The sequence below is a fragment of the Arvicola amphibius genome, chromosome 4 (assembly GCF_903992535.2).
Source record: "Arvicola amphibius chromosome 4, mArvAmp1.2, whole genome shotgun sequence".
Classification (NCBI taxonomy): Eukaryota; Metazoa; Chordata; class Mammalia; order Rodentia; family Cricetidae; genus Arvicola; species Arvicola amphibius.
The window spans coordinates 15756853-15782369 of record NC_052050.1 but is presented as its reverse complement, the minus strand read 5'-3'; the positions used below and the strand labels follow the sequence as shown (position 1 = coordinate 15782369).

Below are 25517 nucleotides of genomic sequence, written 5' to 3'. Positions count from 1 at the left end.
AACTCGCATCTCCTGGAACTGGAGTTATAGGCAGTTGTGAGCTGCCACGTGCTGGGAACTAAACCCAAGCCCCCTGAAAGAATAGCTAGCACTCTTAATTACTAAGCCACTTTCACAGCATTTATCTGTGGTTTCTAGATACCACTGAAACTTAAGCATGATTTTCAAATATATAATGTATAATCTGCTAAAACAAATTCTTTACCTCTGTTTTATGAGGATGTATTATGATTATGTTAATAACAAAATAGACTCTAGAGGCTAAAGATAAGACTTGGCGGTTAAGGGTGCTTACTGCTTTTGCAGAGAATGCAGGTTCAGTTCCCAGCTCTCGCATCAGGCAGCCCACAGCTGCCTTGAACTACGGCTCCAGGGATCTTACACTCCCTGGCCTCCGAGGGCACCTCTACATATGTGGTACATAATCTCATGCAGGAACACACACACACCTACATGAGTTTATATTTATTTATCTACATAATATACATAATTTTTTAATTCTTAAAAATTAAGTCTTCTAGTGAAAAGTTTGAGTGAAATATTTCTGGTAACAGTCATAACTGAATAAACGAAGTGGACAAAACTATATAATAAACTTCAAATTTGTTCTAGAATTTTTTGGAGCTTTTTGTTTGTTTTTTCTTTGTTTATTTTGGTTTTAATTTTGGGGGGTTTTTTTGGTTAGTATTTTGAGACAGGGTTTCTCTGTATAGTCCTTGCTGTCCTGGAACTTACTCTGTAGTCCAGACTAGCCTTGAACTCAAGATTCAGCTGCCTCTGCCTCCGAGCACTGAGATTATTCTACCACTACCTGGCCATGCTTTTGGTTTTTTGACCCAGGGTTTCTCTGTATAGCTTTGGATATTTTTTTAATATAAAAAATGGTAGAGCCGGGCGGTGGTGGCGCACGCCTTTAATCCCAGCACTCGGGAGGCAGAGGCAGGCGGATCTCTGTGAGTTCGAGACCAGCCTGGTCTACAAGAGCTAGTTCCAGGACAGGCTCCAAAGCCACAGAGAAACCCTGTCTCGAAAAACCAAAAAAAAAAAAAAAAATGGTAGACTTTATTATCACATAATAACTAAATGAGTGTAGCATGAGCACAGAAACTGACTTATGTAGAACAAACTCAGTAACTCCGCAACAAACTTATATGAAAGTAAAATAAAGTATATCAAATTAGTGACAATTTAAACTGTCAGAGGAATAAGTGTTTCTCCTGGATACATCATCTGTAATAAGAAAATGTGGCAGGTATAAGAGGACTAATGTGGTAAATGTTAGATTAAAAACAAAACCATGAACTAAGGAACTGTTCTCATTATCTTTCCAGTTTTTATTTTTCTTTCTTTGTTTTTAAGAAATAAGCAAGCCTGTTTACTTTGCATTGCTTTTCTACAGGAATGATTTTCGAATTACATACTGGTTCAACCATATTGGTTTCTAAATATTGAAGTATATTCTTAGTGGTTAGTAAAGAGCTGTTGGGTTGCCCGGGTTCCTCCTGAGAAGCTCCACCTCTGCCTTTCCCCGCTCCCAGCACTAAAAGGTCATCTCCCCAAGTCCAGAAGCACTCTTGAGGATCTTTTCACTATTGCATCCCTGCTGAGTCCTGGTGTGGGGGACTTTACTATTGTTTAACAATTTTTTTAAGACTGCCCTTATTTTCTTGATGTTATAAATGAATCATTTGTGTTTTACCATTTTGTATGTATGTTCTGCCCTCTGGGGTGTCATAACAGCTCTAACACACCTGCATTGTGTGTTTGTGTAGCCAACTCTGAGTTGTGTTTCTCCTGGAAAGCCCTAACCATCATACTGCAGCTCTAATAATCTCAAGCAGTTCCCCACCTCTATTTCTCTCCGTGATGACAGTTTAAACTAAGTTATGTCTTATTGTTCCTTCCAGTTCGCTTTGCACCTTATAGACCTCCAGATATCTCCCTGAAGCCCCTACTCTTTGAAGTGCCCAGCATCACCACAGAGTCAGTGTTCGTTGGCCGAGATTGGGTATTCCATGAGATCGATGTTCAGCTTCAGAGTTCAAATGCCAGCGTGAACCAAGGAGTAGTGATTGTGGGAAACATTGGGTTCGGAAAAACTGCCATCATCTCCAGACTGGTGGCCCTCAGCTGCCATGGTACACGGATGAGACAGATCGCCTCTGATAGCCCACACGCCTCCCCCAAACGTACGTATTCCTTCCTAAAAAAGGAAAAAAATCCCACTTTATGTCCCTAAAATATTTTCTGACATTTTTATATTAGAGCATATATCCTTTTATTCCTAATCTGTGGAATTTAAACCATGTGAAGACCATTAATTCAAAATTCAGAAAAAGATCATAATAATCTATGTATATCTAGCCCACATATCCAATAGTCTCCAAAGTGTATCAGGAAAATCTTTTTGTGGATTAAATGTATGATGCTTACCTGTTGGTCTGTCTTTTGGCTAATGACTCCAGCAGTTGCCTATAGTCATTTGTAAATGTCATTGTCAGGGGTTGTGCAATCTGTGCCCACTTCTTGTTAAATGACAACACAATCTGTTTGTGGTCTTCATTTCTTTGCAACTGCTGTTGGTGTCACGCTGTTTGAACTTGAGCTCCACTGTGTCCTTGAAGGATTTCTCCAGCTTCCTTGGGGAAGGCTGCTGAAGTTCTCATGTGATGCTGACTCCAGCGTCCTCACAAGCTCAGTGATCACCACGGGGATCTTGATTGCTTCTTTGTAAACACTCACATAGTCCGTCTTCACGTGCTTACAGATATTAACTTGTGCCGTCATTTATCTACTCAGTGAGATAGTTCCTGTTTTTTTCATTTCACAGATAAGTGATCTGAGACTCCAGGTTTTTACAGCCAATATATAGGGAAGCAGTGCAGTCTGGTTTCAGAAGCAGCCATTCTCTCCCCCTTTTCTCAGCTGCCTTTGCTTATGTCCCGTTGCTTAGGGACAAAAGTAAATGGATGTGTGTAAGAGTTCTTCCTGTATAAAGCAATCTGCCTCTCCTTGGTGGTTGAAAACAGAAAAGGAAGGGCTTGCTCTGCTGATCCTAATCAATCATACAGCCCACCACATACTTTATATAAAAAAAAAAAAACACTGGAAATGATTTGTGTGAGACTGTAGTAGTCACAGGGTCTAGAAACCTAACAGAAATTCACTGAATACCCTCCAAACATTTTAACTTTTAAAATTAGCAGGCCCTATATCAAGGAGATGATTATCTCTGGTACATGTAAGAATTTCTAACATGTAAAAGGACCTGGTGTCTAAACAGAAAACTTACTGAGTAAGATTATATGGTGAACTCTTATCTTAGAGGAATACCTTGCTTGTGTACCCAAATGAATTGCTTCTAAGGTAGATTGACATCATATCATGAGAGCCCAGAACTTGGGATTGTGCCACAGCATTCAAATTGACTATATGGTACTTTGTGACCCTCAATGTGCATTAATTCTTTGGATCTCAGTTTTGTTACTTGCAACCAAAGAAGTATGACTAGCTGATTGATGAGAGCTGCTTTGAGGAATAGCGATGTAGCTCAGTGACAGAGTACTTGCTCAGCCTAAAGTGGAGTTCAGTCCTTTACACGGCAAATAACAGTGATAATGAAGTAGAGGAGCTTTAAATAGCTTCTGTGCTGAATTGTTGATGGTTAGAAGTGAATTTCCACACCTATTCCAGTGTTTCCTTCAAGTGCTTACATATCTACCACACCATAATACTGCTTATCTGAGTAGTCCAGGAGTTAAGCTATTTAAGTGTGCCAGCAAGAAAACTGGCTGGCTAACACTTTCTCTGACTCTTCAGTGTATCAGTGTGGCAGATAGTAGTGGCAGGATCATGCCTAACAGAAGATAAATCCCAAAACCAAGGATAGCTGCTTTGTCTAAAAGCAAAGTATCTGGGGTCCACACATCAACCAGGAAGAACAAGAGTAAATAGAAAACAGTCTGTATACTCTCCAAAGCAGATTTTTCAAAGGTAGTTTGTTGTTATTCTCTAATAACTGTTGCCTTTTATCTCTTGGGAATCTCCAGAAACAATAAAACACTTCCATTTATAAAATCATCTCCACTGTTAGTGCTGTAGATCTGACCCTTATTAACTTTCAGGACTTGAAAACAGTAGGAGAAATAAAGTAGATACCGCTCTCTCTGTCAGAGCTATACAGAACCCACATTGCTTTATGAAAAATATTTGTTTTTGTATTCTGTTGGTATTTAGACTACCTTTTGCCTCTACCATCCTCAAATAACCTGTGTTCCTTAAAGAAGAGTCAAATATAGTGGACTAATAGGATGCAAGCTATTTTTATTTTATTTTATTTTGTAACTGGAAAAATAAGACTTCTACATTTTATGTACAACAAGTATGTGTGTGCACCACATGTGTATTTTGTATCGACAAAGGTCAGGTGAGGAGATCACATTTCCTGAAACTGGAGTTACATATGCTTGTAAACTGTCAATGTGGAGTTAGAGTGTTTCTGGGTCCTGAGTCCTTTGCAAAAGCAACAAGTGCTCTTAACCACCTACCCATCTCTCCAGCCTGCAAGTTATTCTTCAGCATAAATCTGTTACTATATGAGCTAGCAATATAAACATATTACCTGAAGCAGCAGAAGTTAAGGAATAAGAATAATGTCTGAGGTTTGACCTAATTTTCTATAGTTTAGCATACATTAAACTTGTGTAGGTTTATTTGGAATCCCACTGGCTTTCTGAACCCTCGGGCAGTGATGCTGTGATTCAGTTATAGTAATAATGAAAAACTAGAAAGTTACAGAGCTTTTGACTTATCTGTGTGTGTCATCTGTTGTTCTTTCTGCCGCCTCCTCCACACTGAACAGCACTGCTGCAAAAGATGTGAGCAGTTTAGCCTGAGGTACTGTACTGCATAGCTCTCCTTCCTCCACACTCAGTTCCACAGCCTGCCCCCTCCTTGTCATTTCCCTTAGAAGGTAGGGAAAAGCTGTCAAGGCAGACACTAGCCTGTCATCCTGCTTCCCGCCTACTTTCACAGATACGACACCACCATCATTCTCTGCCTTCTTCATTCTCCCCCAGCACACACAAAGAACAAAAACATTTTGTGAAAATAGAGTGTTGTGTAATTCAGACATTATTGCGTCCACTACAAGCTTACTCATTGTGGTAGGTAGGGAAGTTCTGCCTAATACAGAATGTATTTTCCTGCCACTGGAGGTCCTAGTGTAGTTACCTGGACTTGACATTTGTCAACAACTGCCAAACAGCTGCTCAGTTAAGTAATCCCTACTCTGCTCGGTTAAGAAATCTATTTTGCTAGTTTGCTGAGTACACTGACTTATCCATTAACTTCTATTTCTACTTTTCTCTGCATGCCAAACAGAAAGTAAGCCACTCAAACAAAAAGGAGGATAGCCAGAGGACAGAGTATTTAGACAGTAATTACTCAAAAACCAAGTTCCAAACAAGGGGACATAGAGCCATGGACAAGAGTGAATCTGCAAATGTAATACAGTCACTAAACTTGAACTTCAAGTGTCACAGTTCTTCAGACCTGCTTCACTGCCGTCTCTTGTACCCTCACCCCTGCAGTTGTTGCAGGGTAACCAACAGCTCTATTCCATGACAGTAGAGTGGAGGAAATCTAAATTCACTTTTCCTGGTGCAAAGTTAAATGATACTACTTTCTTCTGTTCTTTCTTATAGCTGTTGGCCACCCAGTAACTTCAATTTTGTTTTGTTGGTTCTTGTTTTCAAAATATTTTCTTCCCTGTTTGTTTCTGTCATTTCTAATAATGAATTTTCCTTTTTAATTTTCTAATACTTTATTACTTACACCACTTGAAGCTTAGTTTTCATGTAGTTTTCAGTGGCATCATAACGCAATACCATGTTTTAAACAGCCCTGGTATGTCATATTCCAGTCTGTGACTCAGAAGTCTGGTTTCTTTGTTTAATCCAAAGATAGTCTTACAACTAGCAAGAACCAGTTAAAAATTTGAAAGTTTCTTCTCTTTTTTTAATATTATTTTACCCACTTAAAATGCTCAATTCCTAGCTGAGCATGGTGTACACGTATAATCCCAGCACTCAGGAGACAGAGCATGAAGATCAAGGAAGAGTTTGAGGCCAGTCTGACAGCAATGTAAGGATCGGCCGCAGACAGACAGATAATGAATGAACTTAGTGTGTCATCATCTGAGCAACAAAGTAGGTATCGGTCTTAAATAAATAGGTCAATAAATGAAACAATTGGGTAATAATGATAAATAAAATAAGAGTAGTGTAGCATACCTGTAATTCCAGGGCACAGGGAGCTGAAGCAGGACGGGTGCTGTTAAGTTCTAAACATAAAGAAATCTGCCCAAATAGTAATGCTCTATCTCAGAATAAAGTGAAAAGTTCAGTTCTGCATTTTTAATATATCCAAATACTGTATCACAGTCACCACAACCTAATTTTAGAACAGTGGATCCTACTAAAAGAAACTTGTATTTCTCAGCAGTAAATCCCTACTTTCCTTTTAAACTCCCCATCTCCTACCCCAGAAAGCCCCTACTTTAGCTATTGGTATGGATTTCCCCATCTGAATGAATATTTTATATAAATAGGAGCACATACTGGAGATTGGGGGAGCTGATGTGGTGTCATGTATATTGCAGCATGTGTATGTATTTCACTTCCTTTCTTCAAGTAGCAAGCAGTTCATTGTGTTTATCCATTAATTGATGTACATCTGATTTGTATAGTTGATTTTTTTATCAGCTATTAATTTTTCTTCTCTGAACATTGATGTGCAAGTTTCTATTTAGATGTGTGTTTTTTTTACTTCACTTGGGTATATAGTTAGGAATGGAATTGCTTGGTCATAGAACAATTTATTAAAGGAACAACATGTTAAAGGAATTTAATATGCCTTTAGTCTAGAGCAGTGGTTCTCAACCTGTAGGTCCGTGACCAGCATACCAGATATCCTGCATATCAGATATTTACATTATGGTTCATGACAGAAAAATTATAGTCATAAAATAGGGACAAAATAATTTTATGGTTGGTCGTCACCACCACATTAGGAACATAATTAAAGGTCACAGTATTAGAAAGATTGAAAGCCACCAGTCTAGTTTTATGATTGTCTGATTAAGCATCTCATCTTCTTAATTCAGATGTAGACGCCAACAGAGAACTACCGCTCACCCAGCCACCTTCAGCCCATTCATCTATTACCAGTGGAAGCTGCCCAGGAACTCCAGAAATGCGCAGACGGCAGGAGGAGGCCATGCGAAGACTTGCCTCACAGGTACAATAGGATTCTCAAACTGGGAGCCTGTGAGTTCCATTTTAGCACTAAAGCAAAAGTGGATAGATTCTTAGCAAAAATATGTAAAAGCGTCCGAGAGAACATGAAGAAAAGTTTCTCTTTTTCCTTTGTTTTTGTTTTCCTGTTCCTATTAAAAAAAAAATACTGTGATGGGATGAGAAAACCTTCAAGACTTAGAAGAAAGTCTTCTAATGAGTTAGATAAGGGTGTTAGACGGTTTCGTCAAAGTCACCATATAAATAAACAGTAGTTTGTATTTTTATTACTGGTTCATAGTTCTTCCTATATACCATGTACTCGTGAGTGTGTGTGTGTGCGTGTGTGCGTGCGTGTGCGTGTGTGTGATTCAAGACAAGGTTTCTCTGTAGCTTTGGAGCCTGTCCTGGAATTGACTCTTGTCGATCAGGCTGGCCTCAAACTGACAGAGATTCACCTGCCTCTGCCTCCCAAGTGCTGGGACTAAAGTACTGCACCACGACTGCCCAGAATCCATAGTATTTTTAATTTAAATTTCCTATCTTTCTCAAAATAGCATATGCACAAGAAAAACAAATAATGTGAAATTGTACATCCCCAGTCTTTTTTGATAGAGTTCTTCAGCATTATCATCAACCTTTTCATTTAAGAACAAAAAAACAAAAGCAAAAATACTTTTTGGCTATAATAGTTTTAATATTAAATGACTCTTTCTACAGTTGGTCCCCTTGTTTATAAAGCATTTTAAAATTTTATTCCTCTAGTGTTCTTTGTCTCTCTGTCTGTCCCTCTCCCTCTCTTCCTCTGTCTCTCTCTCCTCTTCCTCCCTCTTCCCTCCTGGGAGAGAAGGGGACAGGGAGGCCAGAAGAGTCTGTTGAGGAGAGAGAGTAGGAGAGAAAGAGAGAACTCATGTGACTAAGTTTGCTTGAGTTTACAAAGGGCATTTAGATAATCCATTCTTTATTGGAAATACCCAGAAATTGGTGTCTATACATTTTAGGGGATTTCTTTCTTAAATTGTTCACATCCTTTCACAAAGAATTCTCCAGCCTTTACCTAGAGAATATATATACTGCATGCCAGTGTTCTAGAGCTGGTTAAAATACCACTGAGGTTTTAGTCGTCACTATGCAAATTTTACTGAAGGCCTTTTTTTCCAGTTCTGCACCCATCCTCTACTTTGCTGTTTTGGGTATAGCTAAACTTAGATTCTCCCAGTGTCTCTAGTCAATAAACATCTCTTCTCTAGATGCTGAAAAGGTGATCACCTGGGTAGGGAATCCTGGTCTCTGTTCCTTTCCCAACCTTCATCCTCCAAAGTACCTGGTACTTTTAATTCGTGTGCTTTTCTGAAGTTTCACAGATGGTCTGTAATACTGCCAGTTTCAGATTTCCTCATAGAAATCCATTCTAAGCAAGGCATGGTGGTTCTTAGTCTAGCACTTAGGAGGATGAGATAACGGGGCTTCTAGGAATTTGAGGGAAGACTAAATGACAGTGGGTTCCAACCAGGACTATAGAGTGAAACTCCATGGGCTGGGTGAGGTATTTATCATTCCTATTAGTACACATTCAGATGGACTTCCAGAACAGCCCCAGATTTCCCTCATATTCATTGTCAGCTCACTGTGACTGTAGAGACATCTCTGCTTTTATAAATAGGACGTCCCACCTGTTCTTTAGAATAATGTAAATAAATACAGAAATAGATGAATGTTGAAGAGATCCCAGCATTACATCCAGTTATTCGCTTAGAATGTCCAGCAATCCAGAAATGAGTCACACAACACAAATGATCTGCACTGTGTAGCCTACATTCTTGTGGTGGGAGAAAGACAATACTCAAATAAACACATAATACATCAGATAATGGTAGGCGCTAAGAAAATAAAAGATATTCTATCTGTCTTCTTTGTTACAGCTTACTCCCTCTTTCACCAAGGAAAGAGATCACAAGTCACTTATTTTCTATATTTGAAAAGTTTTAAGAATAAGTAGGCTATTAATGACTGTTTATCCTTTCTGTGGTAGTGATCACATTCTAAATTTCATGATTGTGTCACCTTTAAACAAAATATAAATGTGTCTGTTTATTCCTTGAGAGGGACTGTTTTTAATGTTTTATTAAATATTGTATAATAAGTTTCCCCTTACATTTGATGTTTATGTTTAATATTCAAAAATGTTGAATATTGTTTAAGTTGGAAATTGGTGGCTATTTACATTAAGTTCAAAAATTTTAGAATTCTAAGAACAACGTACAAATACATTTTACATGTGAGGATTCAGCATGTTTAAGTTTATGCTAAACATTGTATAAGAAATGGCTCCTAGTTGAAAACTAAATATTATCCTAGTAATTGTGCCACATTACAGTTCAGCTATAGAAGCTTGTGCTGTGGGAGCACAGAGCAGAAGCCAGCAGCCTTTCTTCTCACTGTAACCAACCAGTAAGTGGACATCTGACTTTTAAATGAGCTCAAGTCAGTATTTAAAAAAAAAAATTAAGAGCCTCTTGATTTGAGAGTCCTTGATGTCAGTTTCTCTATATTGGTAATTGCCACTGGTAGTTCATAGTGTCCTTTCTGCTTCTTGTGCTAATTAGTGGGAGACACTGAAGAGTTGGTCAGCTTTAAAACAGTCTTGTACACTGAAGAAACACTTTCCACTTGGATTGTAACAGCTTTTGCTAGATCAGCACCTGTCAGTCTGTCAGTTGTATCTCCAGTTAAGCATGGCTATGTTCTAAGCATAATTAGTGGAGAGGCACCGAAATTCATTCAGGTTTTTTCTTGTACATATAAATTTACCTAGAAAAAAGCGAGTTTTCCATTTTTTAATGCTTATTACTATGATGTAGTCATATGCGTAGAATTTAATTTAGGATGGGTTAATAGGGCAGCAACACATTGGCATCTGTTTAGTAAAATTGTAATAAGTGTGGAGACTGAACTATTTGAGATTTTGTTTTGTTTGCTTTTTCTTAATCTCATAGTATTCTAACCCTATATGGTAGTCATTATTATCTCCATTTTATACATGGGAAAGCTGGCTCCAGTAATTCTTTTTCCAAAGCTATGCTGTTAATAGGTAACAGAGCTAGGATTCATAGCCTGTGTGTGCCTCTGTAAGGCTATTATCATTGTCTTCATTCTGTAAAAGATGGAACAGGTGCTCAAGAACCGGTGCCTTTAACCACTGCTGCTTTTCTAGTGACAAGAAGAATCTTTGCTGCGTATTCTTTTAGAAACCCTCTCAGTCGTTGAATATGCCTTCAAAGTGAGAAAGCTAGGATGGAAGTTTTCACCTTCTCTGATTTTGCTGAACTATAATTTTTCCAAAAAAATTTCTGTAATAACAGCTCTTATCATATAAATGTTTAATCTCTAAGGAGATAATGCCTATGAAATCAGATAATAAAAAACCTATTACTTCTAAGATGTGTCTTAAGGAATCAAAAATGGGTTTTTTCCCCAAAGAAGAATTTTTATGTAAGAAAGAACTCTGTGTCGTTCTTGCCATTCTTGTACTATATAAGAAAAATGTCAAGTGATCTTAGTTTTTGGAAGTGATGTTGCTAAAAGCAAAAGCAGCTATCATTTTGGCAATCGGGTAACATTAAGTATGTTGAACCTAATCTGGACATGTTAGGCCCAACACATAGGGAAGGGCGAGCGGAGGCAGGGAATATATGCAAGGCAGTGTCATGAAGTTTAATTTGTATTGGTGTAGGTGTTCTTAGAACCATGAGAACAAATGAGATCCAAGCCAAGCAGCAAGTAACCTATAAATAAAGTTTTCATGTGTCTAAGGATTTTGTCTTCTCAGATTAACACTGACCCGGATTTCATCTACATTCTGGATACAAGTATAGGAAAAACAATCTTGTTGTATATTTGTCGACTTCAGTGTTTGTTATTTGTTTGTTTGTTTTTAATCTTCATCTTACACTAGAATAGGTCAGTGCTTAAGTGTTAGCTACTATATCCCCAGCTCTTAATACAAGGGTTTAGCATATAAATTGGTGTTAAATGAATAAAGTCCAAACTCTTCCCTATACTGAAACCAAATAGCCTTTCTCTTGTTGCACTTTAGTAAAATCTAAATGACCTCATTAAAAAGCTTCGCATGGGCTGAAGATGTTGGTGTACTCTATAATTCTAGCACTCCGGAGGCTGAGATAGGAGGCTCAGGAGTTCAGGCCAGAAGTTCCAAGCCAGTCAGGACTGACATTGTCAGGCAGGGAAGAGAAATCACATGAGAGCAAGAGATGTAGGTCAGCAATAGAATGCTTACTTTCATACACAGGGCCCTGAGTTCAATACCCAGCACTGAAAAGGTTAAAGGTTATTAAAAATCTTTACTTCTCCAACTTTACATGTGTGCATTCATACACACATATTAGTATATGATTTTATGTAATCACATATATGTATAGTTTATGCTTCAGCCTAAAATAATTAATTGCAACATAACTCTATTCAGAAGGACAGTTCTTCATTCCAGAGGGGTTCCAAATAACAAATATAGAAGAAGAGAAATTGAAAATCCTTTAGCGTCATACTAATCATTGCTGCAGAAGAAATCCACTGGTAGATAGCAAAGTTAATGGGCAAGTATTTAGAGAGCAATGGGACTTACATAATTTCAAAAGACTTTCTTCTAAGATATTTTTAACCACAAAAAGCATCTTTACAGTTGCAGAATCTTAACTTCAACCAAAGCAGATGAGTCTCATCAATAGCAAGATATACTAACATTGAGACCTATGGCATGACTCATCAAGAGCACAACACTGTTTTTATGATAGTCATCCCAAGAAAAGGTCTCAGATCATCAGACAAACCCAAACTGAGAGACATTCAGAAAAATAACTAGTCAATATTTGAAAACAACAGAGTTGTGTAAAATGACTAAAAGTCTCTTAAAGATGAAAGGAGACTAAAGAGAAATGTGCACCGTGGGGTCCCTGATGAGTCTTGAATAGGTAAGGATCTAAAGGAAACACTTAAATTTGATTAGTGTCTTTAGGTAAGATTACAAGTGTTGTTTAGATTTTTAGGTAAAATTATTATATGTTAATTTACTGGCTTTTATAATTAAAATTATATAAAATACTAATAAGGGAGACGGAATGAGAAATAAACGGAAGCTCTGTGTACTACTTTTGCAACATTTCTGTAAGTCTAAAATGGGTTCAAGTTGAAAAATAAAAGTCTCATTGCTTAAAACAAAAAGGAGGAGAAAAAGAAGGTAGGGCTTTTAACTGGAAAGTTACTGAAACAGAACCCAAGCCTGGGAACTATTTTTAGCCTCCAGTCCCAGAGTGACAATTAGAATCAGAGTTAAGAAACAAGAATAAAGGGGGATAAAGTAGTTATTTGCAGTGAACTTTCCGATCCCTAGAAATACTAAAGTAGCTGGTGTGGTAGTTGCTCACACGTTCTATTTTATGTGATAGCTGTTTTGCCTACATGTTTGTCTATGTACGGCAGAGTGTGCTCTTCTCAACAAGGCCAGAAGAGGGCATCACAGATAACTGTGAGTAGCCACATACAAGCTGGAAATTGAACTCAGGTCATTGGGAAAAATAGCCGGAACCCTTAACCACTAAGCTATCGCTCTAGCCCCAGTGACTCACACTTCAATCTCAGCTCTTAGGAGGATCACTGTAAGGCCAGCCCCATGTACATAGTGAGTTCAGTTTTGTTTGTTTCTTTGTTAAACTGACTTAAGCATTGAAGGATAGTGCTAATAAATAAATCAGGAGTATTGAGTGGCTTACAAATGTTAGCACTGACCTAAAGGAAGCGCTGTTGTAACTCTAGAATTTAAAAAATACAAATGCCACTTCACACTTGTTATCTAAGCTAGATTTTTCTGTCCAAATAGGTACCATATGTTCAAAACTGCCCTTCCATCGTATGAGATTACCTTAATTCCTCCATAGGTATTATTTGAAGTAGAAAATGCACTATGATGTGTGAAGTCTTGAGACTTTTAACACAAACCTGGAAGATTTGCTGCCACTCAATTCTTTGATAAGGTTTAAGATATGTTTTATCATTTATTACATTAAATCAAATGTTGCCTCCCTCCACCTTTGGCAGTACTAGAGATGAAAACCAAGGTATCATGCCTGCTAAGCAAGCATTCTGCTACTGAGCTATATTTCTAACCCAATCAGAATATTTTGATACTGTATTACATTTATTATGTGTGTACTCAAGTGTCTAGGTCAGAAGATAATATATGAGAGTTGTGAGTCTCAGACCTTAAACTCAGGTCCTCAGGCTTTGTAGCAGTAACCCTTAACACCAAAGAATTTTTCAGCCCCCAATCAAAATATAGTATATGTGGACTGCCTGTTTCCCCTTTTGCTCTTCCCTTGAAAGAAGAGCACATTTACTTACTATTTTCCTTCAAAGATAGTTAACATACATCAAACTTGGGGTGGAAAAATTGATTACATAAGAAAGACATAACTATAAATGAAATTAAGACAATGATTTGAGAAATAAGAATCTACGCAGGGAAAAAAAGGTTGTGCCTGTTGGTTTATTAAGGCAGATTGATTCTGAGCCATTTCCAAGAAGCTGTAACTAAGCTGTACAAATGTGCCTTTGATCACTAGTACAGTGTGAGACTGGGAAAATGCATAGTCTAGGCTTGTGTCCTGTTTTTAGATATAGGAAAAGTTTTAGATTATATCAAAAGACAATCTAGGAGGCTACAGAAAGAACTCAGTTCTTAAGAGCACTGGTTTTTTTTCCAAAGACCTGGGTTCAATTCCCAGCACTTACACGGCAGCTCACAATCATCTGTAAACTCCAGTTCCAGGTTACCTGACACCCTCTTCTGGCTTCCACAGGCATCAGACACACATCTTCCTTAGTTGCTCTTCATCTTATTTTGAATCAGGGTCTGTCACTGAAACTGTAGCACACTGATAAGCTATGGTAACTGGCCAGAGATCTCCTTATCTATGCCTCTCCAGTGCTGAGGTTACTGGCACACAGCTGTTTTTACATGGGTGCTGGCACTTTATCTGACTGAGACATTTCAGTACTTATCACATAGTTTTGATGGAATTTATATACATACTACATAGCTACTTTGAAATGTGTAGTTAATAACCTATTTTTGAACACCTTGCAAACCTGAAGGTGTTGAATTGATTTTCTACCTTAATTCTTCAAAAAAATCAAGACTTTATATTTGAATGCTAAATACTAAAATTAAAAAGAGAAGCAGCTTTAGAAAATATAACTTTAGCACTGACCTTTGTCAAATGAAACCTTGTTTATCCAAGTACACATATGATTTTTAACAAAATAAACAAAAAAGAAAACCCTCTAATTTTTATTATCTTTATCTGTAAAATGATTCCCCATTGGTTTGGGCAAAAAGCAATTAAATTATACAAGGCCTCTGGAATCATTGAAGCAAAATATAGTGTGATTATATATTGGTTCAAAAATTTACTGGTTTTTTTGAGAGGACAAGGTTTCTATTTGAGCTTCTTATACTGTCCTAAAGATAGATAATAAAGCAGGGACTAGGGGCTGGAGAGATGGCTCAGAGGTTAAGAGCATTGCCTGCTCTTCCAAAGGTCCTGAGTTCAATTCCCAGCACCACATGGTGGCTCACAACCATCTGTAATGGGATCTGGTGCCCTCTTCTGGCCTGCAGGCATACACACAGACAGAATATTGTATACATAATAAATAAATAAAATTAAAAAAAAAAACCAGGGACTAATGTACCTACGGAGTGGAGCTTTTTCAAATACAACCTCTGATTTCTAGTCCCCTTATTGAACTCACACTTCATTGTTTCATTCACAAGCAGTTCCTGTCATTAGTTTTAAATATGCAATAATGTCTCCTGTGTTGTTTGATTTCCTTTGTGTTTAATGAGAATGGTTTTTTTAACTGTTTAATTCTGGTATTTCCAGAATGTATTAAAGAGATGACCACATTTATAGATGAGAAGTGTTTTTCATAATAGAACTCCTTTATGAGAGATAATGAAGAAAGCATTCTCAGTACATCCCTGAGTGCTAGTAGGATGTCAGAGTTATCTATAGGCACAAAACTAGTAGCTAAAATGAACTTACAGAATGTTGATGACGGCAATGATGAGGAAGAGGAGCGCAGAAGAGATGATGGTGATATCACTAACATTATTTCCCTCTTACTGTTTTCTGAGCACCGTGTCAGATTCTTTCCATACATCAAGCTGAATTTCTCCTATTGATACCTTGGGTTCTGCAGTATCCCGCCACTTTTCTGAGCAGTAAGAGCTAGAAGAGCCATCTGTATTAAAGTCACTCTCTGTGCTAGGCATAATAGCTTACTCTGGAGACGGAGGCAGGAGAATAAGGAGTGCCAGGCCAACCTTGGTTTCATACTGCAACTCCATCAAAAAGAAAAAGGAAACCCTCTTTTGTACTTTCTCTTGAGGCAAAAATAACAGCCAGAACAGACAGTATGGAGTAAATTCTGCACAATTCTAACAAACAGCTTAAAACAGACAGCCAGAAATCCCAGAACATAAATGTTATTAAGACTCATGAACTCTTAGTATTTAAGAGCCATATTTAGCAAATCCTCACCTCTTTCCTTACCTTTTATCTTATTTTGGTACTTTGCCTCTGTATGGACTTTCAGAAAATATTTACTGATAATTTTTAAATATAGATTACTTTATAGGTTTATTTTAAAGCACAACTGTAACTAAAAAGTGATGTAAACATGTGTATTTGTTGATTTTCCTCTTATTGTTTTATTTCTAATGCTGTTTTAAAAGTAGACTTTTTATACTACTGTTTTGAATAAATGCTAACAATATTAATGTACAACTTTTTTCTCAGTCTTGCTTCCTGTTTCTTATAATCCAGGAGTATCCCATTTTATTTATAAATATTAATTTCATATTGTGATATTATAAATATATACAATGGAAGTATTCTATATAAATTTTGACTATGCATAAGTTATACAGTTGAGTTAGCAGCTTTTATTTTTATTTGAAAAAAATTGAGGAAATAGAGAAACCAGACAGTGTTGGGGGAATGTTCATATGGTAACCATAGTTGCTGATAAGCCTGTTTGCAATCTCACCTTTCTGTAGGTGGTTGCCTATCACTATTGCCAAGCAGATAATGCCTACACCTGCCTGGTACCAGAATTTGTCCACAATGTTGCTGCTCTGCTCTGCCGCTCACCTCAGCTGACAGCTTACCGGGAGCAGCTTCTTCGGGAACCTCACCTGCAAAGCATGCTAAGCCTCCGGTCCTGTGTTCAAGACCCCATGGCCTCCTTCCGGAGGGGAGTTCTAGAACCCCTGGAGAACCTCCACAAAGGTATAGATGAGGTCCTGAGGAGCCCTGATCATTTGCTTCATGATATAGAAATGATTATATTTACTACATTGCCAAAACTAAATGTTCCATAGCTGATGTCTACAGAATATAGCTTACAGAACCTTGCTCAGGTGGAGTGTGATGGTGCACAAGTCTAATCCCAACACTTGAAAGAGGCTGGGGTAGATGGACTGCTTGAGTCCAGGAAGTCAGGACCAACGAAGTAAGACCCTATTTCAAAAGAACAAGTTCTTGTAGAAACTGCTACCTCCTCCTTCCTTTATAAAAGTTCTCATTTTGATTTTCAAATGATTTCAGTTTTCTTATAATAAAGTAGTAGAGCTTCTAATCCTTTCGGTGGAATTAGAATAAATCAGTAAATTAGAATAAAACAGTAGCTCCTGCTCACTGTTACAGGGTTTGTATGCTTCAAAACGCTGTAGTATAGAAACTTGTATAATTAGAAAACATCTGCAGTCTATCTATTGCCCCATCCATGCCAATAAAGCATCTGTGGTTGCACACCGCAGTATTTATACTAGAAATCTCTTTAACTATCACCTTGAAAGGAACTTAAAAGGGCATATGATCATTTTGTGTAAATAAATTGTATCAAATCAAAAATTCATTTAATGAAAATGAAATTAATGGTCTCTGTCTCCCTCTCAGGCGCATACTTTTCCTCACTTCCCCCCACAACCCTGGTGTCCACTAAAGCCTAAGTACAGTCCTCTCCTTAAGACAGCCCATACCTTCCTAAACCTCTCTTGGCTACATACTTTCTTTTACCTTTTTTAACTTTAATTTTTGGTGTGGGGAGGTGAGTTGAGGGCATTCAAATATAGTAACTGCACATGAATGTGCACATCCACATGTGCAGAGGATGAGGGCAGGTCCCTTCCTCCGTAGCACTCCTCTTTAGTCGTCTGAACACAGGGTCTCACTGGCTTGCTGACTCCACCCCGCCAGCACTGGGGTCACAGGCGTGTGCAGCCGTACCTGGCTTCTTATGTTTGTGCTTGAGATTACAACTCTGTGGCAGAGCAGGTACTCTTGACCACTGAGCTATCTCTTCACCCTTTGTTATACTTTTTTTTCTATTACATTTAATTTATTTTGTGTGGTATGCTCACATCACAACTTGACATGATCAGAAGACAGACTGTGGTAATCAGCTCTGTCTTCCCACTGTGTGGGTCCTAGGACCAAATTCAGGTCAGGAAGTGTGGAAGCAGGTTCCTTTACACACTAAGCAGCCGTACTGGCTTCCTCCACTCATAACAATGCTTTTGTCAGCACTGGAAGCCAAACAGAAAAGTAATAATTATGTATCTCAGTTGTGCTACTCAACACATTATTATATACATGTAAAAATCTTAAAATTTAACATGAATCTTGTTTTGTTGTGTTTTGTTTTTTCAAGACAGAGTTTCCTTGTGTAATCTTGGCTATCCTGGAACTCGCTCTGTAGATCAGTGTAGCTTTAAACAGAAATCTGCCTGTCTCTGCCTTTCAAGTGCTGGGATTAAAGGTGTGCACTACTGCTGCACAGTTTAACATGAACATTAATGAACATTTGCTATATGCCAATAAGTTTTGTGATGTACAAATATTAGTTGTTTCTGCACTTACCTCTTTGACTAAATTGGGTGCAATTGAATTTAAAACCTTTCTTGTGTTCAATTTTTATCATTTTTGTTATTTTACCTTGAACATGGTAGATGTTTCAGGCAATGGATTTTGAATAGGGACATAATACAGGAAACTGCTTATGTGCATGCTTTTGTTCTGTTTGTTGAGACAGGGTCTCTGTGTAGTTCTGTCTGTCCTGAAGCTCACTGTGTAGACCAGGCTGGCCTCAAACTCACAGAGATCCACTGACTTTTGCTCCCTCCATGCCCCATGCTAGGATTTAAGGCATGTGTCACCAAGCCTGACACTGCTTAGATATTTTAAAAGTGCAATAATAAAAAAAAAAGCTATGCTTTATAGGTGTTCAAAGAGAATATAAATATATTTTTGAGTTTACTCCAAATTTTCAAACATAATAACACAGTTTATAATTTTACTATAAGATATAACTACTCATTCATTTCTCTATAACCAGCTTTAGATATCCCTATTAATATAACCCTGAGTGAGTTCCTTTGCTTCATCTTATTCTGGAGATTTCTACTCACCCTTAAAGTCATGAGCAACAGTAGTGAAAACAATTTATAAAACATTAAAAATTGTATGATTACTAAAAAAGAATAAAAACAAAACAATAGAAAATATTAGGCAGTTCATATTAAAAACTATAAAATATAAATGGAGTAGTACATTAAAATGCAGAAACTATCAGACTGAATAAAGGACAAAATCCAGTCTATATGTTGTCTACTCAGTTACTCAAATATGACACAATTGACAGTGAAAACATAAGACATCTAGAGTAGCTTATTAATGTCAGAATAGACTTCTAGACAAACAGTGTTAGTAAAAACAATTAATAGACACAAATCCAATTCTTCATGAAATATAGTAATCCTAAATATTGTACCCAGTATCACGGTTTCAGAAACATAAATAAAAAACGGATCAAAGAGCTTAACAGGCAATACCCTCTTAAAGATGGAGATTTTAATGCCTCTCAGTAACTATTTAAACAAGCAGAGGAAAAAAATTAAAGATACAGAAGATTTGAACCAACCTACTCTGATTGGTATTTACAGAATATTACCCAATAAATGTAGAATATGTATTTTCTTCGAGAAAACATAAACTGTAATCAGAACTGTATTCTGAATAAGTCACAAAAATTCTAAAAATTTTCCAAGTCTGTAGTGCATGCTAAGAATCCCAGTACTTGGGATGCTGGTGTGGGAGGACTATGAGGTCCAGTCCTACCTCTAAAACAAAACAAAAAAAAAATCAAAATAAAATCTCAGTCTAGGGAGCTAGTTTAGTCATAAAATTGAAGGACCTAAGTTTGATGCCAAATACCTATTTAAAAACAAAAGCAAGAATAGAATTATACCCTTGTAATCCTAGCTCTGGGGAGAAGGAGACAGCTGGGTCACTGGGGCTCACAGTCATCTAGCCCACTTGGCAAGTCCCTGGCTAGTAAGAGAGCCGGTCTCAAAAGAAATGTAGACAACAACTAGGGAACAGCACCCAGGGTTGCCCACTGGCCTGCACATGTGGGTGTACACACCCCAAAAAGTTCAAATATTGCAGTAATGTTGTCTAAAACAATGGAATTAAATTAAAAATTGATAACGATAAAACCCCTAAATATTTATAAGTTAATCTACTTCTAAATAACCTTTGGGTCAAAGAACAGGTCATACAAAGAATGTAAAATATTTCAAAGTGAATAATATAAAATCACTTGTGTAAGTTTCTAACTTAACCTAGAAAAATATAATGAAAATCTGTAGGGTTAGTATAAAGAGGGAAGTAATCAAAGAACAGAAATGACCACAGTATAAAGCTGGTGTGAAATTGGATAAGCAAGTCTCAGGGAGAATGTTCAAGAAACAACATCAGGGGCTGGAGAGATGGCTCAGAGGTTAAGAGCATTGCCTGCTCTTCCAAAGGTCTTGAGTTCAATTCCCAGCAACCACATGGTGGCTCACAACCATCTGTAATGGGGTCTGGTGCCCTCTTCTGGCCTGCAGGCATACACACAGACAGAATATTGTATACATAATAAATAAATAAATATTAAAAAAAAGAAACAACATCAGAAATTAAGGGCTGGTACCACTACAATTCATAAAATATTCTTAAAAGAAACCATTATAAACAATTGCATAACAATAAAATTCAACAAATTCACTAAAAAAGCAGGGCTGTTCTTAAAACAAACACACAGTTTATCAGATGATAACTCTAGAAGACATAGAAAAACTATATAGCATTATAGCAGTTAAATTTAATGATAATTTAAAAGAAAAAACTTTCTATCATAAAAACTATAGATTCAAATGGTTTCAGTGATTATATATATTCAACATTTTGAGAAAAATATGTTTGATACAGATGGTTTTTAAAAAAAACAGAAAAGAACACTTCACAGTTTATTTAATCAGGCAAGCATAACATTGATTGACATCAAAATGTCAGCCATAAGGATCTTTTAAAAAATAAAAAAAGAAATAGATTACAGACCATTATTCCTCATGACCATGATAACAAAATCCTCGAAGAAGAAAAAAGCTAATAGCAAAGTTAGTTTCTTCTTGTCCAGGAATGCCATGTTAGTTCACACTTGGAAGTTAACCGCTGTCATTTATCACATTAACAATAAAAGAGTATCCATATAATCATCCTAATAAGTACATAAATACAAATGTCCATCAACATAGTAGATAAGTAGATTGTATATTTGTTCAATAAAATTCTTCTTAGTAATATAAATAAACAAATATTACACTCAACAATGTTAGTCTCAGAAACTTTATATTGATCAAAAGATACAAATGTATGTAGCCTGTGGTGATAGAAATCAAAGCAATGGCTAATCCATTAAGCACTGACAGGAAGGGAACTGGAAGGAATTTTCTTAAATAACAAAATTCTTTAATTTGATCAGGGTTTTGATTGCATGATTATATTTGCCAAAAACTTAACAGAGTATATAGATTTTATTCTCAGAGGTAGCTAGAGTTTTCCTCCCAGGAAAAGTTTTATGGAAAATACTTTTCAGTTCATAGTCAGAAGTTAGATTTCAAATAATACATTTTTCCTTTAAAAAATAGACAGTATTTTTCAAAAGTTTTAAAGATTCCAAAAGTTTGAAGTTTCAAAATAGGCATTTACTTTAACCACCAATATGAAATGAAGGAGAAAGTGGCATCGTGACTAAAGAAAGACAATTCTGATGAGCAAAACAGTGCCCTGTGGATCTTTATTAGTAACTCCTCAGTGGTGGTGTGACTTCAGCTCTAGCTGTTTCCTCTTCTCCTGCGGTGTCTGGAATCATTATTTATCCCAGGGATCTACGGGACTACTAGTAAAGACTCCAAAGGTTTATTGAGGATATATGTAAGCAGAGGTAATGAGGAATATCCAGCGAATGTTGTTTACAGAGATTAAAACAGGAGTCAAAGGGCTTAGAAAAGCTAACCAGTGACTTGTCAGCTGGAGCAATGACTTGTAAGGATCAAACAACTTAAAAGTCCTCTGTTAGTCCATGAAAAATAAGAAAATGAAACTGTCTAGGTTTGAGTAGGAGTAGATATGGATTTTAAAAGTATATAAAAGTTAGTATCTTTGTTTTTAATTAAAATATTTTTCTGGGGCTGGAGAGATGGCTCAGCGGTTAAGAGCATTGCCTGCTCTTCCAAAGGTCCTGAGTTCAATTCCCAGCAACCACATGGTGGCTCACAACCATCTGTAATGAGGTCTGGTGCCCTCTTCTGGCCTTCAGGCATACACGCAGACAGAATATTGTATACATAATAAATGAATGAATGAATGAATGAATGAATAAATAAATAAATATTTTAAAAAATATTTTTCTGTGAAATAATTCTAATAATAAATAGTAGTTACAAGACAGTTCAGACATGGCTCAGCCATTAAAGACTAGGCTCACGACCAAAAAGTAAATAGTAGTTGCATTTTAAATGTTCCTATGTGGCAAAACATGAAGTAGAAATTTTTGTTTGTCCTCACTTTTTAATTTTAAAAATTCTTTTAATATTCTGTAAAAGCTTAAAAATGAATATAAAGAAACCTTTTAAGACTAATTGCATTCAACAAGCAGTCTAAAGTTCTTTAGACTCTCTTAAGGGTGTAAATGGTAAACCTCATTAGACAAAGGAAAAGAAATTATTTGACAATATCTTTCATTGTTTTAAAATGTCCATAACATTAGGAAATTCTTTGTATTTTTTGTTTTAAATTCTAAACAAAAAACAAACAAAAGAAGTATGATGATGACTTGAGCTTCCTTGTTGACGTCTCACAGTCCAGCATTCCTAGGTGACATGTGCAACTCTTCCCAAGAGGAAAAGAGAGTTCCCAGACAGCAAACCTCATGGGAATCTAAAACAATACCATTATCCCGATTAAGGGAGAAATGTTTCCTTTTTCAAAGTGCTAGAGGTCCAATGCAAGACCTTCTGTATGAGGCAGGTCTGCCCAGCCAGTCCCCACTGAGAAGATAAAGCTCGTGTTTTACTCATGTCGTGAGTGATGTGCTTGACTGGAAATTTATGCAAATGAAATTTAATTTTATTAGCAAATTAATTGTTTGTCATCCATTAAAATATCCAGAGCCAATGAGATGGCTCCTCAGTGTGAAAAAGCACTTGCCTCCAAACCTGCCAACCTGAGTTCAACCTTTGGGGACCCACAAAATAGAAGGAGAGAACTGACCTCACACACACACACACCACAAGTATAATTTTTAAAAATGTTAATTCACACTGTAGAATGAAAATGCAGTACAAATTCTTGATAATAAGACTTAAGCATTTGGAATGTTTTTCAAAAAATACTTTTCTATAGAACATTATTCATTCTTCTGTCCTCTCTTCCCAGAATACATTCACATATAGTTCTATATACTACCTCAGTTTTTAAGGAATTCACAAATTCATTAAGCTATGATAGAAACAACCACAGTCTATTTAACTCTTATATGTTTGATAAAATGATGGATTTCCATATGCAAGTCCTCACAGCTCCAGCTTTGAAGCTCTCACAATAAAAATATTGTATTCCTGAAACTATAATACACATGCTCTTAAGCCTGGTAGTGTTGAATGCCTTTAATCCCAGCACTCAGGAGGAAGGGGCAGATGGATCTCTGAGTTCGAGGCCACCCTGGTCTACAGAGTGAGTTCCAGGACAGCCAAAGCTATTATACCAGAGAAACCCTATCTCAAAAAAAAAAAAAAAAAAAAAAAAACGAGAGAGTGAGAAAAGAAAAGAAAGGCATGTGCTCATATATCTGTGACCTGATGAATAACAAAGTTAATTCACCAAATGAATGATTGTATGTCTTTATAATAACTTATGCACCCTGGTCATCCACTAGACTTTTTCTAATACGTTTTTTCCCAGACTTATATGTGGTCACAGACACAGTGAGAACTTACCTATCCACTTGGTAATTGTAAAGTAATTTGTTTCTTTCTATCTCAGAGAGAAAAATCCCAGATGAAGATTTCATCATTTTAATTGATGGATTAAATGAAGCAGAATTTCACAAACCGGATTATGGGGATACAATTGTATCATTTCTGAGTAAAATGATTGGAAATTTTCCTTCTTGGCTCAAACTAATTGTAACAGTTAGGACCAGTTTACAGGTATGTTTGTTTCTGAACCATAGATTATCTCCCTTGTAGGGATCTTAAACTGAAAAAGTTCCAGTTCCTAGTTCTCTTAGCTCTTCTTAAACCTTAGAGACATGGTCTAGATAAAAACATTCTTTCTGTATGTGACTCTCAAGTTCCTGATGCCATTTCTCTGGATAAGGCTTCCTCTCAGAATAGCATTAAAGGACTGAAAATGTGATCCAGACACTGGGAAAGCAGAAGAAAGAGGATCATGAGTTCAAGATCAGTCTTAAAGGAGGAAAAAAAATAGCATAAAAAGGTCTATTTTTTAAGATTCTGTCCTGATGCAGTAGTGCAAAGGAAAAATGTCTCACTCTTTGAATTCCATTTTATACTTTTAATCATTTAATGTTACGCAGAATCGAGTTCAGTCTTCAGCAGAGACCCGGACTTTCTGCCTCTTCCCTCACTTCTACTGAGCTCATTTCTGTTTGGTTTTTAGTAGTATGAATGTAAAGTTGTGTCTGTATATGACTTCCTCTGGCTAATATTGGCAATATTAACTAATATTAAGTTTTAGATTAAATTTATTGCAACCAAGAGATAAGGTTTTATTTTCTTTAAATTATCTTCCCTACTCACTGCTAACAGCTTAATGGCCTGAAAGAATCAGGAAGGTGGAGTTGGCCCTGTAAAAAATATTTGGCTACCCAGTTACATTAGAAATTGTAGCTCCTTTTCTTTTGTGTTCATATGTGGTTTGGAACAGTGTTTCTTTCTGTAAATAATTTATTTATTTTTATTTTATGTTTCATGCATTGGTGTTTTGCCTGCATATATGTCTATGTGAGGGTGTTGGGTCTTGGAGTTACAGACAGCTGTTAGCTGCTATTTGAGTGCTGGGAATTGAACCCTGGTCCTCTGGGAGAGCAGTCAGTACTCCTAACTGCTAAGCCATCTCTCCAGTCCCAGAAAAGTGTTTCTTACTTTAAAAAAAAAAAAAAAAAAAAAAAACCTTCTTGATAACTATTAAGAGTATATAAAGTTCTTGAAAACCCAAGAAAAAGGTATAAACTGAAGAGTATATACTCATTCTACTATTTTGTTACATACCACTTATAGTTATTAATACACAGAAGAGTCACAGAAAGCCTCCTCCTTTTCCCTTCCTCTGCCCTTTACTATTATTCCTGTATATTGGCAAATCGTATTTACTGTCCTTGATACCTCTAGTCCTGTCATTTTACAGATGTTTACTATTACTCTGCAGGTCATTTGCATTACAGAATCTGGATCAACATAATAATCTTTACAGCTAGCAATCTAATTATTGAATAATAGCTTGGTTTTCAAATATAAATAGGAGAGATCTCCAGGAACACAATCTTCTGTTTGGTGTTTGTTTTGCTTTTTAACAACATTTCACTGTATAACTCAGCCTGCCCTCAAACTTGTGATCCTCCTGCCTCATCTTCCCAAGTATTGGATTTATAGATGTGTAACACCACACCTAGCTATGATCTCTAGTCTTCATATTTAAGCATAAGGAATATTGTCCTGATATTTGCTCTAACTTG

At 36.7% G+C, this 25517-nt stretch overlaps 1 protein-coding gene across 1 annotated transcript in view; it reads left to right on the top strand.

Moving 5' to 3' along the window:
• Positions 1-25517, top strand: part of Tanc2 (tetratricopeptide repeat, ankyrin repeat and coiled-coil containing 2) — a 306319-nt gene that overhangs the window by 211450 nt on the left and 69352 nt on the right. Inside the window, exons 10-13 of the mRNA XM_042055015.1 lie at positions 1908-2189; positions 7166-7299; positions 16432-16663; positions 23804-23970. Coding sequence (XP_041910949.1) covers positions 1908-2189; positions 7166-7299; positions 16432-16663; positions 23804-23970 — 815 coding nt within the window. The remainder of the gene's footprint in view (positions 1-1907; positions 2190-7165; positions 7300-16431; positions 16664-23803; positions 23971-25517) is intronic.